Source organism: Tubulanus polymorphus, chromosome 6 (assembly GCF_964204645.1).
Source record: "Tubulanus polymorphus chromosome 6, tnTubPoly1.2, whole genome shotgun sequence".
Lineage (NCBI taxonomy): Eukaryota > Metazoa > Nemertea > Palaeonemertea > Tubulaniformes > Tubulanidae > Tubulanus > Tubulanus polymorphus.
The window spans coordinates 10056695-10077693 of record NC_134030.1 but is presented as its reverse complement, the minus strand read 5'-3'; the positions used below and the strand labels follow the sequence as shown (position 1 = coordinate 10077693).

The following is a 20999-nucleotide window of genomic DNA, read 5'->3' as shown; positions in this document are numbered from 1 at the left end:
ATGTGAGAGGCGAGGAAAACTATGCACACAACGGTATCCTCAATAGAAAACCGCCACAGACTGAACTTAAATGAATTCATTTATTATCGGAAAAATTCGGTTTACAATACAAATATCAAGCGTTAAGTCTGACGACTGTGAGACAAAATGCTTTACTTGGATATACGTACGTGTCTCAATACGGTAACATAAACAACAATTTTTTCACAATTTCAACCATTTTTCCTATTAAATGACATTTTTCTACCCGCTGAATTCCGTCTGCGAAATAGTTACAAGCGTTCGATTGCTTCACATGAGTGTACATTGTACAGACAAATAAATCATCGGCGATATCAACTAACGTTACTTCTACGCTTAAGATCTATACTCCGCCATTACGCGCCTAGTTAAGTACAAGTAGTCAAGTTTCAAGAGTAGCAGGATAATGTAACCCGTATATAATGTGTGAAATGCATAAATGAAATCTTAAAGAGTTATTTTTCGTTCTACAAAAATCGAATACAAACGTTTGTGCATGCATATGCGTATTGGGCGCTGCGAAGAGAGTCGTGGTGAATTCATGTGCGAGTGGCCTCGACACACACGAATAGCCAGAATTGACTGCCTAATTCAGAGATGCGCCTTTTTGATGTTTACCTACACAGGGGCGGATCCAGGGGAATTTTTGTGAGACTTGTGCAAGTCAATCAAATTTTTTTTTTTCTGAACGCCCTTTTTCATTTTATCAACAAAGATCATTTGTGGTGGTGCATTTCAGTGCGGGACTGCGCCTTAGGTTTGCTTTTTGGACATGAAAGTGCCCTTTTGGGTCGCGACATGTCCTTCAAAATTGACCTCTGGATCCGACCTGGCTGCCCCTTGTTGCAATATTTTTCACGAGCGCTTTTCTTATTACGCAATCGACGTGATCGACGTCGCGCAATCGGATTTCGTCAACGTGAAACCGTTCGAAAACGAACCGCGCCGCTTTTTCACGAACGTCAATTTCACCGGCGAGTCCTTGTCGTAATGCGGACAGACGCACGTCTTACACGGAGCGCAGAACGTGTTGACGAACGTCTTCCTGAACCGAGCCCCGGTCAGACAGTAGACGACGAAGTTCGTGCTCGAATTCACCGCCACGCACAGAATCGACAGCAACAGAATATAATTCAACGCCCAGCCGATGTTTTCCACGTAGGCGTCGGAAACGTCACTGTAAACTTGCAGTAAAATACCCTCGATAAGTAGCGGTACGTTGCAGACGAGAAACGTCGTCGATACGGCTAGCAGCCGACGGGTTAACTGTTTGTGCGAATCGCTTTTTTGTCCGGTCATTTTTCTAGAAGCGTACAGGGCACTTATGATACCAATGTTGAAGGCGAATACAAGAAATACGGGAACAACGCACGTCGTCACTAAGGTGATCGTAGTGTAAGTGAAATTGACGTAGTCCCGGTTTATAATATGCGGAAATAAGTAACGAGGCACGAGTTCGACGAGGCAAACGTATATCACCAGCACGAATATCTGAATCAGAACGCTTTTCGTCGTGCAGAAGCTGTGAGCTTTCAGCGGAAACCTGATGGCCACGAACCGGTCAAACGTGACCAACACGACGGCGTAAAGGGCGAACAAACGCGTCATCTGTAAAATACACATGTACGTACCGATAAGCTTTTTGTGGTATTCGACCGAGCCGGTGTTCACGACGACGATGGCGCCGACTGGGAAGAACGCCATGTTGGTGATCAGGTACAGCGAATCGAAGACGGCCAGCGCCTGCAATAGCGTCGTCTGCGAACAGCGTTTGCCGCGTTCGTTGTGAAGAGTTATGAAACTTAGCGCGTTCAAAATCACGCCCAACACATCGAGGAAACCTAGCACGTACGCCTGTAGTACGTACGACGCCCACCATAGCGACGACGGCAAGTTGGAATTCAAAAACCATACGTCGAGCGTACTCGGGCCGTAGTCGTAGTCAGTCGTTATGTTCGAGGAAGAATTCATTTCGTTCCCTTCTACTGAAAATATAAGATTCTTACATTAGATATAGACATTTTTAACGATTTTACGCGTAGGCTTTAAATGAACGGAATTTCATAGCACTAAACAGGCGCCTTTTCTCCAAATTTCACTATGAGTCCGAAATGACCGCTGCTTCTATATGCTTAATTCGGACTTCGTCACGAGAACTGAATGAAGTAGAACTGAAAAGCGATTTTAGAACATTACTCTTTTCCAACTGATTCGAAACCATATCTCGTAAAAGAAATGATAATACATGAAAAACTCCTTTCTGAAATATTCAGATATTGTATCATATGGGACATTGTATACGTAGATGAAACAGCCCACATAACCACACATGCACGATGGTTTGATCGCAGCGGGAGGTGTTATTGAGAAGTAAAATGGCTGTCAAGTCGTTATTTAACTATCAACGAAGCAACAACTATTGGATCACTCAATCACCGATTATGAATTTAATACAATAGCGAGCTGAACGCGTAATATCCGTTAGACCATACAAAGAAATACCGTTGTTTCTCATCAGGCTTTTTTGGAAAAGTGACGAGAGGGCGGCAGGTTTATATTTTACCTCCTTTTCGAAAGAGAAATAAAAACCTTATCCCAGATTCCATAAGTGACAAGGGCGACTATTTTTTTCATTTTTAGATTGGGCAACTTTTGCGTTAACGACCTCGAATCGGGATGGAAAGCATTTCGTTAACGCAATACTAACCTGCCACAGTAACAATGGCGACAGTGAAGATCAGTGTGATCAGGTTGTTCACCGGATGCGTGCGGGAGTGTTTTGGTTTTTTTAAGAAAAGATACGAAAACAGATTTCTGCATGGGGGATGCGCATTTCTATTTACCGACGAGTGTTTTTTTTTTTGACGCGCGTTGAAAATGAAACTGCGTGGCCTTGTTTATAAATTAGGAATCGCGTTTGAAACAATATGTTGGAAATAGCAAAAAACCTGGCGAATCACCACGGGAAAGACGTTAGAGATAGAATGGGTACCGGTATCAATTCCACAGTTAAGATCTATCTCGAAATTTTGCAAATTATCACCTAAATTTAACGCTTTAAAAACTCGCAGTTTTGCTCCAAAGGTCCAGAAAAATAATTGAATTTCGTAAGTTGTTTGTAAGAATATTCTTGAATGTAAATCAACACACGAGTATCGAATCACGATTATATTGCTCATTGTCGTGTTTTTTAGATTTACAAGTTACATTCCCGTAATAAACACTTAAATGTCAATCGAATACCTCCACGGCATCTTGGGGGTTGTTACTTTTGATTATATTTCAACTTAAAAGAGAATTCAGACATATCAACCGCCGACGAGATGGAGAAATGGAGCTTATGGGGCCTGTTTAAGGATAGATGATTAAGCACGCAGCAGCCGTTTAACGGTTATAAAACCTCGGAAGGAGTGCAGAAAAAAAATTTTAAGTGAAAATTGTAATAAAGTTTATTCAAATGATGGAAGAAATGCAAAAAAGTAACTTTTTGCAAATCATAAGATTGAAAATTGAGATGAACATTACTTTTACAAGATTGAAAATCAGGACGGACATATCAGAAAAATAATTTTTATCCAAAAATTGTGATGGATACACGGAGGAGGACAAAAGATTTTTTGATTTGACACGGAGGAGGAGTAAAAATATTTTTAATTTGATTTTTACAGAATTCTCGGAGGCGGATCCGTATCCAACAAATTAAATGAGGCCTTACCACAAAAAACTAAGAACACTTAGACACAAACAATTTCTTTTCGAATTCATCTATATTCTAAAAATGACTTTAAAAGTCGATTTTTTCGAGTCCGTGATTCTAATCAGCAAATTGGCCATGTTAGTTTTACGGGCGTATTAATCCGCCACCGCCGACGCCATGTAAGATCAGCGGCTGGAAGTGTCGATTTTCAGTTAAAACTTTGTTTTCCGATCGCAAGAGGCGAATCTAATTGAAACCTCACCCAAAACACACGCTGAGAGTTGAATAGGTAACGCTATAACAGCGTTATCTACCGGTATTCGTCGGCATTTCCGCGGTGTTTCCGACGTTTAGCAGTCGATGAACCCATTCAGCCGAAAAAACAAGTTAAGCCTACCCCACGAGTTTAGTTTACACTAATTTCGATAACCCATGGCTTTGGTTGAGTTTCCCTGAATATGTTTCACCGTTATTACTTTACTAACTTCAAAAGAGGATTAAAAAGTCAAGAACCCTTTATCGTCGTACCATATTATATCGTATCATATCATCGACGAAGGCCATAGAAATTATATATACACAGCCTCTTAGATTATTTTCATTAAAATAGATTTGTTTCATAATTCATAGTAAAGGGGAACCCCGATACAGCGAACTTCACGGGACCAGAAATTATGTTCGTTATATCCAGTTTGAAATTAATCAAATTTTCTCACTCGGGACAAAATTCTTTATTTGTTATATCCGATGAATCGTTGAATTCGAGTTCGTTATAACGAGGTTCCGCTGTATTCTCAAATCACAAGTAGAATCTTTGAAAATCCATGTTTTATCGCGCAGTTATTGATTACTCATAAAACTTAGATAGATTGCATTCCGTCCATCCTTAAACAAAATCTAAAGGTATTCGGAAAGTGGAATGCATAGAAATCGATATTAATTTTTGGAAAAAGATTAAATTGAATCATGATAATCTACGAATATAATAAAAACACAGATACCTTCACTGTTACCGTTATTATGTGATTCATCTGCGTTCGCCTTTTAGCAAAGATAAGGTTTATTTCAAAACAGATCGTTAGCCAAGTGTTTTTGAAGACAAATTGCACTTGCCGCGCACACCCGTTCACCTTCCCGTTTGTAAGCGCTGAAAGAAACAAAAAAAAACTTACTTGAAAGTTTATTCACAGTATTTCAAAACATCATCGTCGGAAATGCGTGAAAATTCATCGAATAGAAAGTAAGAGTAAAAAATTCAATTGATTATTACAAAATAAACGTCATTATCGATCGATGACGTAGTACGCGTCTCGACTCACAATACAATTACTCTAAAATAAAGCTCGGATGTGAACAACATTTTGTTACAGTTGTCACGACGTCTTAAATGATCGATACCCGAAATTAAAAGAACCCCGTATTAGCTATATGTCATAGACTTAAAGATAATAGACCCATGCCGAGTGGGGTTCAGGGTAGCGAGCGAACCCTCTAAAATTTTTTAAAGCTCCCTTCAAAAAGTCAGTGTCAAAAAATGCGTCAAGATTTTGCGAAATTTGGAGACAATTTTCATGTTTTTGGAAAATGACAAAAAAACCCGGGCACTTCATATTTTAGATCTGTCCTTTTTCAATAGGAAAGTGGCCTTTTCCACGGTAAAAAGTGCCATTTTTCTTGAAATACAACTTCCCCAGTTTGACACGGGCCTGGAAAACGCATCAGAGATACATAGATAGCCCATGTGACGACGTAGTTCTAGATACCAGTTTTAACTTTCACGATTGGGTTAAAACATGACCAACCATTTTGTTCGAAGCCAGTCGATTTTCACATTTGACTGATCTGAATGCAGATTGCAGACGATCGCATCGGCGGGCATCGCTTATACCCCGTGAATGGATAGACATGATATCGCGTTAGCAACTGAGTGCATTGGGAATAATTGCATTAATCAATTTTCCGATCAACCTATACCGTTTGTTGATCTTTGTTTCGGTTTGAGTAAATTCAATTTTATACGCTAGTATGATAGTCAATTTTGCGCAGTGTTTGCTCGTGTTGGGATATCTCTGTTGCCGAACGAGCACTTTTATCGACGAACTAAAACACGGAACATTCCGCGTTCGTTGCCTGCGCAGACGATGGACGATTTTTTTCCGCGCCACCTGGCGACAGTAAACTAGAACAAAACGAAATCCAATGATTGCAACATGTCACCATTCAGGCGAACTTCGCTTATCGGGGTTAGTCTATTATTTACGAGCTAAATAGAACTGAAAATAGTCAACCGCGTGATCGAGCACCGGTCCCTGTAGTTCGCGGACCTAGTTCCAAGATGGCCGACAACGTGAAATGCGTTAAACCAGAGTTATTAGTTCCGACCACTAGTAGACTGACTAAGAAAACCGAGGTTATACCAGGCAGACACCATTTTAACGAGAGAAATCCCACAATAGAATCAGATATTGTGTTCTCGATTCAGACGCCATTTTGATTGTCGATTCCCATTTCTTCGCTGAATGGCTGGTGCGTGGGAAAATGTCCATTCCGCTCAGACAGTAAACACGGAAATGTCCGGCTAGCGAACAATTTCAAAATTCGCGTTTTAGATTGCGGACGGACAAACAATTTGACGGGAACAACGAATGTTCGGCTAGTCCCCACCGTGCGCACTGAACCGACCTTCCTTATCACGTAACTGACTGGAGCGATGCGAAAATGTTAAACGGTTCGATCGATCAGTCCAGAACGAAAAGTCAATGCATAAATTTATCAAATCACTTTCGCTGTATTCGGGCGCTATCACAAAACGTGTTGCGACTTTTCTAACTTAAGTATTTGCACATCGGAATTTGCTCCTTGAGAGTCCATAAAATATAAGTAAATAGAATATTAGTAGGTAATAGAAGATAATTCAAATTATCATACGAAATATGCAAATTTATCATATGACCGCCTCATCGGTGTTCATTGTACTTAAAAGTTTGTTATATGTCATACAAGCTTTTGACTCAATAAACAACATTGATAAACAATGTCAAAAGAACCACATCGGGCGCTAGTCCAGTATACGGTATTATAGTGCGAGCGTATAGTTAACTGCGTTATTCGGTCGGTGTTACCAGCAGTTGACCGTTGACAGTCGACAGCTAGTGTAAATTATTAGTAGAGGAAATCAGGCAAAAGGATGATACAGGCATTTTTTCAAACGTGTTTACTTTTTAAACCCTTTGAATGCTCATCTACTCGACTCTTTTTCGAAATTCCCGCCCTCGGCGCTCTCGTTCGGTCTCCATAATGACAGTATTGACATGTGGTAGTTTTATTTTTCTTAAAAAAATCCTCGCTACGCTCCCGCACTGATAATCAGCGGCAACAGCCTTTATTTGACCCTGTTCTATACGACCAGAGCTCCGAACACGCTCGGATTATTAGGCACCGGCGTTACGAATATTTATTGCAATCATTAATAAAATTGCGAGAAGTTATAAATTTGTGCCACACGATGCGTGCGCTGATGACCGAACGCACGAACATTGTTTGAGAGCACGGAATCATCGAATACCGTGACTGGTGCCGTCGTTCGACACTCCTGTCTGGTGGCACATTACACTCGTTGGTATTTCACATTAAGTCAGAACAGGGACACCGATTCGCATCAAGTCAGTGGTCACGCGATCTAAAAACGAACACTCGTTGCCGACATCTTTTTGCTGATGTTTGCAATCAATTCGAATCGATTCGAAATTTTCGTTTTTACCGTTGGGAAATTAGCGCGTGTCATACTGAAAGCCTTTTCGACGCGCAAAGTTGTTTTTGAACTGAGATCTCTGCTTATGTTTGGAGTAAATGGGATTGAACCTGTAAATAGTTGAACATTTTACCCCGCCTGCTCGGGACGACTGCGGGACTAACGGCTTTAAAATAGGTTTTATAGTTTTAGAGTAAAATTCAATTCAATCGGTTTTGCGCCATATGGAATAAATGTAACGAGAGATACAGAATTATAGTAAAATTTACCTACTTGAACTGCAATTATTAAAAAATTCCTCTTCAGAAATGCATTCAAGGAGACTTTATATTGCCGATATCAAACGTTTCTACTCTGAATATAATCTAGAAATACTATCCATATAAAGAGCTGGCATAACTAATGGTACTTGTAAGCACGAGCGTAAACCGCATCGGCGCGAAATGGTATAAACATAATGTATTCTAAAAGCTGAAATGATTCTCTTTGTTTTTACGCACCGCGACCGTCTGCAATTTCAATAACACGCAATACGAATGAATTTAATTATCCTTCGGTCTTAAGCCTTTTTCGGATTTTAAATCTCGTTTATGCTTGCCTTTTCTCCCGACGCAAAAATTCTACAATGAAACGATCATGCCTCTATAGAATATTATGTTGAATATGTAACGAACGTTGGCGAAAATTCAACACTTCATAATCTGTTAAGGGGTGACATGAAGGTTAATCGTAAAATCTACTGAATGTGTAAACATTGATTGGAACAGTGTGTCTGTGAATAAATTTTCCACTGATAATACTTTTGTGCGGCACCCCCAAAAAAAGAATATCGCTTGTTTGTTCAATGATTATTTACTCATCGAATGTCAAAAAACATTGCGCACATATTTTTCTGAATCTAATATATACAAACACATACGTGACGGTGTGGGGCAAGAAATGGAGTGGAATGTACCATAAGAGATTTAAAAGATGTCTCTTGTGTGTACATGTACATGATAATTGCATGCAATTATGTTACTTATAGATAATTACGGTAATAATAGTTGATATGCTTTTTATAGATGTACGTTATCAGGTCAGGGTCCCGTGGCGTTCGTTCACATTCACGTATTTTTGCGGGCCCATAAATCCGATTCAATGTGTCGCATGCATCGCTCGTATTAATAAGTTTCCGAGGTCGAATACATTTTTCTACCCTGCCTTATGAAACTGTGAGCCGAAAAATGCGGTATTTCTTGTAAACCATAACCTCTGTTTTCGATTGAAGATTTCAGAAAAAAATTCAACAACAACAATGGATCGAATTTTCAAGAATGACTTACCACAAGCGAAAGGTAAAGCCGCAAATAGCGGTAGTGTTTGTCATGAATTGTGTAATCCAATACCCGATCCCCGCAAATGGAATTGCTGGCATGAATTATTTTCGCTGTACAAAGAAGCGCTTGAAAAATGACAGGCGTCGGATACGTCAGCAAGTTATCGAAATATAACACTAACATATATGTGATGTCTCGTACACAATTTTGCATTGATCGCGGTAACGGTACTGGTGTTGTCCCCTTCTGCGCCTGTCTCAAAATGACTGAACAACGCGCCATGTTACTAAACGTTACTAAATCTAGGAAATGGGTTATGACAAAGATGATAACCTCAATTGTCGTCGTTCTGGAAACCCGCTATGTCATTTTATCCGTTCGTCCATCCGTTCGTCCATTCCCATTTGGATTATTATGTGCATAAAATACGCTTAATATAGTGTAGAATTGACCCCTTTAGAAAGTTGGTGTCAGCTTGCTGAAATGCGTATTTAAATGTAGTTACGGTACTGTTTGCTACTGTGATCAACAGATAAGGATATCTACTAATGATCAAACCACCCAGTTATAATGTAGAACCCTTATGCAGAAATAATTTGACCATACACTCTTCATCGACTTGTCGATTGGCTCCACCGATGAAGAGTTCATTCCGAATGATCCTTTTCCACCACGCCTTTTTTTTTAAACGGAGCACGGATCTACCTCCCATAATTCTGCAAAAATTATCAAATCAATAATCTTTTTTGATACGTCCGTCTCGATTTTCAATCAAGTGTCTTGTAAAAGTTATGTTCACCTTAATTATCAATCTTATGATTTGTAAAAAAAAGTTAAGTTTTTTCATTTCTCCCATCAATTGATTGAATAAATAAAATTCATCACAATTTTCACTCCTCTGACGCATATATCATTTGATTGAATAAAATTCATCACAATTTTCACTCCTTTTTATGTCTTTCTGCAGTCCTTAAGAATTCATCTTTAGTTTTCCCGGTTCCCTACCATTTTAAAATGCCTACGATATTATTTTTTTATTTTTCGTTTTTTTTTTCCCTTTGCCCTCCCACTTCGTCCTTGAAGAAATCCGCACTCAAAGTAATTAAAATTTCCAAATGAATACTTTTAGCAGAATGAAAAAGTACTAGTAACGAATTTGCTTTAAATATTACAATTTACGATACATATACAGATTCCGAAGGGTTTTCATCATCGTTTTTTCCGCGATGTTAACGATCTCCAGAAAAGAACCAAAACGCAAAACTCAGACAGAGAGTCCTTGAGTTTTCCGTTTGCGCATTTGATATCGTTATCAGCAAAATCGGCTTTGTTTTTTTTGCAAACGGTGTTTTTGGATACTAACAAAGACCGTATAAAAAAGATACCAGCCCAATGAAATGCGGTAGATAGTATTTTTCTCAGCAGCGAATGAAACACAATTTGCATGTATAGAAAAAAATCGGACGCATATGTCTTTGATTTCGGTAAACACTACAGAGAATGATGAATTGTTTAATCGGTTACGTCAAAGCCAGACAGGAATCGAATTGCCGATCAACAAAAGTTTTTTTTAAACTTGATCGTTTTGTGCAGAGAAATGTGATTAACGCAGAAAATATCGTTTTAGAATTTTGTTAAGCCTTGTTTCGAGTTTACGCGTGATTGCAGACTTAATCGCGTTAACATTGTTCACGCAAGACCTTCGGAAATCAGATCCTTTTTCGCAAACAGCTATTCGTAATGTAAATAGCGAACAATTCCACCTCCATATCAAACAAATATAAGATCATGCTTTACCTTAGATTTATTTTAGTTCGGTTACAATACTTCCATCCAAACAATCCAAAGCGTTTACGACGATCCACGAATCTGGATGTGCTTTAAATTCGCACGCGGCAGCTCGCCGCGACTGTATAACTTATCGTGAGAGAGTCCGTGCACAGAATCACTGGACGCGTTCAGCAATCGTCGCGCTTTAACTTTTCATTACCTCATTTTCACATGTTGCCTCTCCCTGTGATCGTTGTGATCTGTGTGTGCTGGCCACAAATTCCCACATATCACACGGTAATACCCATTCAACACCCAACTACCCACAGCTTTGATATAACCATCCTATTATCTAGTGTGTTTCTCCCTGGACGCGTTCATCCATCATCATCGCGCTTCATAATTACCATCGGAAAATACCAATGCTATCATGACTCTTGCTCGCTATATTACACGAAACTATCGCGGGTCGAACCGTCCGTGCCAAAAGAAATCTATACCGAAGAAGCTGAATTTACTTACTTTACTTATAGCCACGGCTTATCCTGAGAGCATAGGCCATCAACAAGCCGTCTCCAGCCTCCTTCCATAGATGGTTCCACGTGAGGCCCATGTATTTCAATATCTCTTCGCCAGCTGTTCGTCGGTCGTTCTCGGTTTCTGCTTCCTTTGGAGTGGTTTCCAGGTGAGGGCCTGTCTGGTGATGTTGGTTTTCTGAAGGCGTGGCCAATCCAGTTCCAGCCTCTCCGAATGACAGTGAATTCAAATATCCAAACGAATCCGTAACGTCACAGTTTTTGATATACATACAATAGGCTAATGAACAAAATCATACGCGCACTTTACTCATTTATTCAATTAAGCCAATGTGCACGGCGCGTTCGCAATTTAAAAAAGAATAAAACAAACAGGCGCCTATAATAGCTAAGTATTAATTCTAGATTTCAGTTTGTATTTTGTCAGCTGTTACACAAACGTACATACGTCGAATCGATGTTTGAATTACCCGTTTTAAGTAAACCTTTCGCGCAGCTTTCGTAGATATGTATTTACGCGATGAACGCACGGAGCCCTCAGTCGCGGTATGTGATGGCTAATTAACATAATCATTTCAGTTTAGCTGAGCAATAGTTTCATATTTTTTCTCGGACTAACGTGAGACCCTCATACTCGTTCCGTCTGTCCGTCCGTTCGTCCGGCCGTCTTTCAGCTACTTAGCTCCGTTAATAGTGGGTCGTTCTTGATGAAACTTGGGTACAATGTTAGTATAAGGATCTTGTTGTGCAGTACAAAGAACGGGCATGGTACGCCACCTAGCAGCAGAACTAGGCACCAAAAACTATGTTTTTCAGTATATGACCTTGAAGATGACCTCATACTGAGGAACGGGATCGAAATTCAAAAATTTTCCTCAACAAAATTAGCTTTTGGCCCTAGATACAACATATAACCAAAATGCAACGAGAACTAACGCATGGGTAATTTCGGAGTTCGAATTATACTTCGAGCGTGAGCCCGAAAACCGTTGTCGCCTATGGCTTGTTCATATCATGAATTAGTTTGTTAAACAACAAATTATATTCACTCTGGTGACTCTGATGGAGTTGTAAGACACGCGCCGAATGGCGAATTATGGAAATGGCTGGTTCCGATACCGTGAATGCGTACGCCATTGACATTCCGCGCTTTCAATGATATTAATTGCAATTCTGAAATCGAATTACCAGTTCAATTAATACTTTAATTAGAAATCAAGGCTATCGAGCAATACGCGCGTATATCGATTATTAAATGCTTTTATTGCCGGGTGGTTGCGCGGGACAGCACGCCACGACACCGCGCTATTTTGAATTTCTAATGGCGGATGGGCGCGTATTCTCAGAAAACAAAAGCCGCGGTGGGCCGACGATGATGTTTACATCGGCTTGATGGATCATCGGGTTTTAGCCGGCGTTAATTGACAACAATCACAACGCAACAAGAACGTACTATCCGCGTACGTCCAGTTGTATCCCGTTGAACCGGTGAATCGTGGCCGTATAAACTGCTCTATAGGTTTATACGACCATTGATGAATATATACACATAATATCGATATGGCTGGAAAGGATGCAAATTCAATTGTGACGAAACCGCGATATCCCCGTCAATATTCCAATCGACCTTCAACCAGTGAATATGCTTCGAATGATTCATAAAGCGTTAGATGAAGATACCATCCTACGACTTGGTTTAGCGTTATTAAAACTAAAATCCGCGACAAAATGTATAGAGGACAAATCTATATATACATATAAGTCCTTTGAGAATTATAGTAGAGATTCCTACACGAATAATGTGCCGATCTGCAAAAAGTCCTAAAAGAATGATGCTAGGATTGTGTGTGTTGACCTTGCCCGCCGCTCGTCACTAAAAAAGGCTTTTCTCTTGATTGTATCGCCAGTTAGTTTAGTTTGCTTGCTGTTCAAAAACGCGACACAAAGATAACCTTAAAACCTCGTAAAAAGCACTGTAAATTGTGATTTGTGCAAGTAAGTAAAGGCACACGCTATTCTTAGTTATTCGTGTTCAGCGCGGATAAGGCGGTCGCAAACATTTCTTTCCGACGTGATTTCGGCGTTCTGAAATCATGAAAATGTAAATCGTGATGTAGGTATCAGCATATCATTTCGAGTGATGACTTCAATTCGAATCTTACGCACAAATGCGCACATGCTTCAACTGTAATTAAAACTCACAATTCTGAAATAACAACTCGAGCGCACGATATTACAGGCCCTCTTTTACGTCCCTCATGAATGAACAATCAAATTTTAAAAAAATCTTTTCCATGAATATATACATGAACTGACTTGAATATAATTATCAATCTTTCCATTTTCTTTGAGATTAATCACCAAACCGCCTAATGATTTGTGATATCAAACGCAAAGGTTTTTTAATGGGGTGTTCATTACAGATTGAAGTCTTAATCTTTCCGTTCTCTGCTTTAGATATATTATAGAGGTGAGGAATAAAAAGAATTTTCTTCATTGCGGATTGAAGTCTAGATTCGAAGATGATTTAATGCGCTTATCAGCCAATTGAATTTGTCAAAGCGTATGTCACTGATCGTAGAGCATGACTTTCTCATTAGCGAATCATTGCTTCAAGTAATAAGACAGAAGGCTTTAAAAGCCACCGAAATAGAATAGCGGTGGACGGATTAGGAAGAGTACATGTTTTGAATATTCCAGCTATCTAAGGTGCACCAAGATGTAGTTTACAATACAACCAACGTATTTGTCTTATAATCTGCCAATCTCGCCTCGAAGACTAAGTACATTGTTAACTATATGTGACGAATATCAGGTGTTAATGGAATTTAGATTCTAATGAAACCCTGAGAAGGAATTTTTTGTCTGATTGCTACACAAACAATCCATACGTTCACACATTCATTAGTCTACTAGCAAATAGCTCGTTGAATAATTATGAGAAATAAGGATGCCTTTTCATAGAAATACTTAAACGAAGAAAGTTCCTTCTCAGGGCCATCGAACTGTAGCTATCAGAAAATGAGCCTTTTTATAATTCATAATAATATATCCTTTTTCCGTACTCTTATTCCGGCGTCATCAGTAGACTGCAAATCTGGCAGTGTTTTTGTAAAATCATGTTTCCCATCAGACCAGTTTGTAACATTTGCGATCAGTAATGAATTCAAACAATACAAAATACTAATTATTTAACAGAAGATGATTGAAAACAAGAATGAATACACCATTTTTGTTGGACCGTACATTGCGATATCCCTTCTTCTATCTTAGAATATTTCAAATAATACGTACGTAGTATCTTCAATGTCCAAACGAGTAAATTTAGTATTCACATTTTCCGTATTCAAATATTCATCGTTTTCACGTTTCAATATTTTCCATTATCCGGCCGGCGTTCTAGAGCTAAATCAAATTGATTTATCGATTTAAGTTTTTCGCGCAGTTAAAATTGCAAATGTTTGTTTTAGGTTTCTAAACCGCGCGGTTCTTTCGTTTTGCCGAACCTGCGGGTTAGATGGATTTACGCGGCCGAAATACCGCGAAAGGAATGTGCCTATTTTACACTAAAAATGAAAAACCTTTTTGCCAGCGCTAAAATTTACTAATACGAGGAATTTCGTTCTCTGTCAATAACATACGGTAAAAAGCATAAAACGTAAAACGTTATTTGTAATCGACTGTAGAGTTGGCTGTAAATCTTAATCTCTACCTGGGTTTCCACGTGCAAAGATGTTTACAAATACTCGGAGACACACGCTAAGTGAGTTATCTTTTTTTCTGTACAGTGATACGCGTTCGGAATTACTACCCGGCGTCGGAACTATTTCTGGACTTAAAAGCCATTTGTAATCGTAAAATCTCTTTGTAAACGTGTAGCTGCTTAACAACTGGCAAACGATACTTCGTTGTAAAAACGTCTTGATTTCGTTAAAAAATGAAGCATCGATAAATGAATATAAAAGATTGGTTCCTAGGGGATTGAGATGTAAATGTATTCGCGAGGCTGAAAAAGTCCACCGAAATTGATGCGCCAATACCAGTACAACGATCACGCTATCATCACTTGCCAGGGCTTGGCAGGGGCAGATTTAAGGGGCGGTCTCGGGGGTCCGGATCCCCTGCCTTCCCATTAAGGTTAAGTCAAAGATAGTAAAAAGCTGCAAATTTGAAACCCATCTTTCCGCACGCATTTCTTCAAAAATATCTAATAATGAGGATGGGACCTCGCTAGTAGCCTTATATGAAATGGCTGCTTTATCTGAGAAATGCCTTTCATTTTCCTTGGACCTCGGCCTTCCAAATTCCCTATAGATCCGCCTCTGCTTGGTTGCCTCTCGCCGAAGCTCACGCCAATACTCGTCCGGTTCATTTATTCAATCAGCTAAATAAAACCCAGATGAACCTCAAGGTATAACTCGTACGAAGCGATAATGTTTATTACATGTATACCTGTACATATGGATCCGCAGTATGTTGTGTTTGCTTTATATTTATCCACATGCGGTGGTTCCAGAAGCGATCCGAAGTACAGGTACTTATCACTGCAGGTATATGGAAGGCACACTCGAGATTCACATGTAGATAGTGTATGTTTGAAACTGTAAACGATGTTGATAATCGTAGATGAAATTTATTTGTAAATTTGTGGATTTCTATTTCTGCCCCAGCCACGATCTAACCATATTCGAGGAAATTATGTTAGTTTTCGAACTTAGTTTTTGGAAGTGTAAACGATGTTGATAATCGTAGATGATGTCTACGTATTTGTTGTTCTTTTTGCTGCCCATACGTGCTCCAACCAACGATTTTATCCTCATGGAAACTATACCAGTTTGCGAACAACCAACCCATTGGTTTTAGTAAATATTCTATTGTACTCGAACTCAAAATCAGTGGAAATTCAAATTCCAGATTATCAGCGATTAGAAAACAATGAGTGAATGAGATTTTCTAAAAACTTTAAAACTTTTCTAAACGTAAAAACAGTTGAAACTTACCTCGCTTTTTTACGACTTAGAGACGAAACGTCCGGCCTACACGTAAATGGCTTGTAGATGACCGTCAAAGTTCTTGAAGTGCTGTCATAGTCCGTTTCCTTTTTTTCAAAAACAGAGAATATCTCATCAGGTCTAAAATGTGAATGACTGACTGTAAAATCCGTGCGTGCAGCTGTTAGTGATCGGACCCCGTCGAAAGGCGATACCGCTTCGTTCGAAGTTCATCTAATGGTCATGACGATCATTTCGTGTCTTTTTCATCGGCGGAAATTCGGAATATTGGTCTTCCTAGCAACCGAAGAGGCCACATATTGTGTTCATAGCAGCGGTGTATCAACCGTTGGACTAATACGACGTACACAACAAACGGCGCGTGGAAACCAAGTCAAACCGCTCCGGCACGGAAAAGTCGTCGGATTAGATACGCGAAATTCAATTTTACCGGAGACGAGTATCGAAACGCGCTCGACTTGGGAGCGATGCTCTAAGTGATTGGGAGGCAATGGGGAAGCATCAGTACGCGCGCGTGGGACGGTTCGTTGGCTTGCTACATGCGTAATTGGGGTTGTGTGTGCAGCGTTACGTCGCCACTATAAATAAAATGTGGGCCGATTCTGGTCGCAGCGAAAGAAAGAGATATAGAGTTGAACCTCGTTATTACGAACTCGGATACAACGATTCGTCGGATACAAAAAATATAGAATTTCGTCCCGAGTAAGAAAATTTAGATAATTTCATACTGGATATAACGAACTATCGGTTATAACGAACAGATTTTCTGTTCCTGTGAAGTTCGTGGTAACGAGGCTCCACTGTACTTCGTTTGAACGAGTGGAATAATCGCGGAGCCACCTCTAGTCCATTCGCTCGAACGTTAAGACGTGCCTGCATGAAGTGAGGTGGAGAGAAATGATTTAGCCACGGCCGATGCATTCCAGTTTTTTCTTGAGCTTGTGTTAATTACAATTACAATTAGTTTATTGCTCCACAAAATTTACATTTGCACAGAGCACAAAAAACAGGTTCATACATTGTACACGTATCCATGCAGTTTACAGAATTCATACAAACACGGTTTAAATGAAAAGAAATACATGAATACTTATCAATCAACAATAGCTTAAGGCGGGCATTGAACAGTACATATTTAATATGAGTTAGAGAAACTTTGATCCTTGCTGTATAAAGCGAGACAGGTTACAGAGCTGTTTGAATTTAGAATTTAATAATTGTATCAGTTTGAAGGCACTTGGTCTTATTCTAAAATATGGTTTAATGAACCGGGTGCGAAGATTCTGAAGGAAAGGGCATTCTAGAACAAAGTGGTACTCATCCCCAATGACTCTCATATTACATAGATTACATATTCGCTCTTCCCTGGGGGTACGGTTATATCTTCCTATTTCGACTGGTAGTTTATGGTTAGAGCAGCGAAATCGGCAAAGACTTATTCTAAGATCCGTTGGCAGTTTGACAAGGTAATTTTCGATACCCCATTGGTTTTTAAAAAATTTATAGTATGTGGCGATGCTTGATTCATTTACTATGCTGTGCCAAGTTTGGGTGAATTGATCAGTTAATCGTGTCCGCACTATTAAAGAGAAGAGCTCCAGGTCCGGTGTGTTTTGGTTGTACCATAAATCACCAAGTCCGTTAGATTCCAATGTATTCTTGATACATTTTAACCATCTACTGGTATTATTATTAAATAAGGACTGTTGGTACAAAAACCTTGTACATAAAAGAAGAAAGCTTACTATGATTATTCAACAATTTGCTCCAAAATTTAAGCATTCTGGTTTTTACCGTTACTTCCAAGGGGAAACGTCCTAGTTCTCCATAAACAAAGAAGGTCGGTGTCGACCTTTTTAGTTTTAATAGATATTTGAAAAAGGTCAGTTGAACTTTCTCAAGCAAGTTCAAATTTAGAAATCCCAAAATTTCGCAACCGAATGTTAAAACTGGGGTTACCATACTGTCGAAGAGTTGTAAAGCTATGTCAACACTCAAGGAGTATTCTTTTACCTTTTTCAAAACAAAAAACATAGCTTTATTAGCATGTGAAGCTATAGACTTAATACATGTCGATAGGTTTCCATTATAATAGAAAATGATACCTAAGTATCTGAAACTGGAGACTAATTCTATTTTACTCCCATTTATGAAAAATTCTGGAGGATTTCGACATTTCCTCTTTTGAAAGATTATTGCCTTCGTTTTATCCAAGTTGATGTCGAGTTTCCACATCTGACAATACTCAAAGACTTTATCGATTGTATATTGTAGGCTTTGGGCAGATTCTGCTAGTATAACGGCATCATCTGCATATAACAATAATAGGAGTTGGAAATAAACATCTAAGCTTTCTTGGTCACGAAAGAACCTAATACCATCACACTGACTTTCAATCAGAAACGGTTCCATATCATTCAGATATATTGAAAACAGAATAGGGGAGAGGTTCTCACCTTGCCTCAATCCTTTAAAACTCTCAAGGTACTCCGAATTGACGCCGTTTACTTGAATACATGACTTTGCATCTTGATAAATATTGTAAATTACTCGTAATATTTTTCCAGTTATACCAGTATTTATCATTTTATGCCAGAGTGCTTTACGCCATATTGAATCGAATGCCTTTCGATAATCGATGAAGATACAAAATAACTTCTTATTGTTTGCTATAAATAATTCAATCAGTGAATTCAAAGTGAAGATATGGTCTAGTATAGAATGCTCCTTCCTGAAGCCTGCCTGGTTTTTCAGTAGAAGATCATTGATTTCTAGGTATTCCGTCAGACGATCATTTATCAGGCTAGTAAAAAGTTTCCCCAGACAGCTAAGGAGGGTGATCCCTCGATAGTTGTCTGGGTCTTTGGCATCGCCTTTTCCCTTATAGATTGGCTTGATAGTACCAATAGTCCAACTGTCGGGGATAACACCGGTATCTAAGACAGTGTTAAAAAGTAAAACAAGTGTTGGTAATATGAACTCTTGTGAGGCTTTTAAAATTTCGTTAGTTATGCGATCTATTCCTGCAGCTTTGTTAGTCTTAAGTCTCTTCATACATTTAACAACTTCATTTGTAGTGAAAAACCTATTTAATACCTCATCGCCGTCAAACGAAAAGTCAAGGGCATTAAAAAAACCGGAGTAATTCCCCTGATCTGTAGGGGGTTTATTTAAGTCAACATAAAATTTAAAGAGGTCTTCAAGTGTGGTTTCACATTGTGGATTGTTATCCTTTTTGAAGAATTTCCAATAGTCCCTTGGGTTTAGGCGTTTCATTTGCCGCAAGGTGTTATTCATATTTTTCACTTTTATATTTCTCTGAGTTCGGATAGCTTTTTTATATCGCCTAAAAGCTTTGTTCATTTCTGTTCTATTTAGGTTTGATTTATACCTCCTATATCTCCGTTTCATCTGACGATAGTTTCTCCTCGGCTCTTTTAATCTTGGGCTAAACCCCTTATTATTACTGACCGTTTTCTTACTTTTTACATTTTGTAACCCCATTATTGAAACTGCAGTACTGATCATTATGTCAGTTAAAATATTGCTCGCATCACCAGCATTGATATTATTATCTAATAGTTCTCTATTGAGTTCAATTAATTGGTCCTCATTACGTCGTTTGAGCTCAATTTTATAGGTTTCAACTCTTTGTTTATTCCACTTAATCCTAGCATTTTGATCTACAACTGTCGTGTGGTCCCGTTGTTCTGGTTTTGGTAAATTTCCCCTTCTAATTTGGCAAGATATCGCTGAGTGAACGTCAGAAAAAAGCTTTTCGAATTCGAGTACTTGGAAATCTGTAATGTTTTTGAAAATGCTCGATGAACTGATAAACGAATCGTTTTCATTAACGAATCGTGGCCGGCTAACGCCAGAATTCTTCTCAAAAGGACTTAACTATTATACGAATGCTGAATTTTGAAGTCTCTCATTTCAAAAAGCAAACTACATGAAATTTACATACCGTAATGCCATATAAAAGATCAAGCCCGATCAAAAGATAAAGGACCATTGGTCCAGTAGTTCGCTTGTACTAACGCCAGAACAGTTAGAATTCATATGGGTTGTAATTCTACGGCAATCGGTGTCACATCGATTTTAGCTGAAATAGGTCTACAAGCGCGGCCTTTAGTCTAAGCGAACTATGCGCCTCGTAGCATGTAGCATTATCTCGATTAGGGAACGATTAAAAATATGTTATCAAAAGGGACTAGATTTTGGTCTTTTGTGTCGACTTTTTTATGAGAACGATAGTTTTAGAATGATATCTTCGAAAAAGATTGATTACGGGCGACTCGATGAATTTTCGTAATTTTAATAGATCCCGAGGGAGAATGTTAGTTCAGCAAATAGCCTGGCATTAGTTTCAGAAGAAATCTTGACACTCCATACGGTCGGGACCGCCTGTTCGCTTCGACGGCGCAATTCTGTCAAGTTCCATCGTGTGCATACAGCGAGAAAATTACATATAATCTCAAGGAACGAGCATATTTGCGTAACGTGTTTACCCATAAGAAAATATCAACGTTGCGTTCATGATAAATCTGCAACAGCCAGTACTAATTTGCGAGGGTTAGAATTTGATGCTATGTAAGATAATGACGTGTAAATAGTTCTAATAAACTCTTTATTAAAAATCATCCTCGCTTGCCGCGGTTTTATTCCGCCGAAGCAATGTGATAGACCAATGAAGGGTTTGTGTTGGCGCGAGCTTTGGCGGGAGGCAATCAAACCCTGGCAAGCGAGAATGATTGAAAATTGAAATCGAAACTCAAACAAATATTCGTTTTTCGCAACTCTTCTTATCTAAGTGTATATGTACGAAATAGAACTTACATACACGTCATCTTCTCCCTTCGTACATAAATGTTTGTCACTTGTCCCGGAATA

General features: G+C 39.0%; 1 protein-coding gene across 6 annotated transcripts; it reads right to left on the bottom strand.

The window, feature by feature from the left end:
• Nucleotides 1-61: 61 nt before the first annotated feature.
• Nucleotides 62-20157, bottom strand: LOC141907634 (FMRFamide peptide receptor frpr-18-like). 6 transcript variants are annotated; one of them, XM_074797344.1, is made up of 4 exons: nt 20074-20157; nt 16095-16192; nt 4720-4865; nt 62-2006 (listed from the first exon to the last, which is right to left on the bottom strand). In XM_074797344.1, the coding sequence occupies exon 4, from the start codon at nt 1990-1992 to the stop codon at nt 895-897; it is 1098 nt and encodes a 365-aa protein (XP_074653445.1). In that variant the 5' UTR covers nt 1993-2006; nt 4720-4865; nt 16095-16192; nt 20074-20157; the 3' UTR covers nt 62-894. The 6 variants fall into 6 exon arrangements, with proteins under 6 accessions (XP_074653445.1, XP_074653444.1, XP_074653446.1 ...); XM_074797343.1 differs by lacking the exon at nt 20074-20157 and having other exon boundaries at nt 16095-16502; XM_074797345.1 differs by lacking the exons at nt 16095-16192; nt 20074-20157 and adding an exon at nt 11081-11094.
• Nucleotides 20158-20999: the final 842 nt, after the last annotated feature.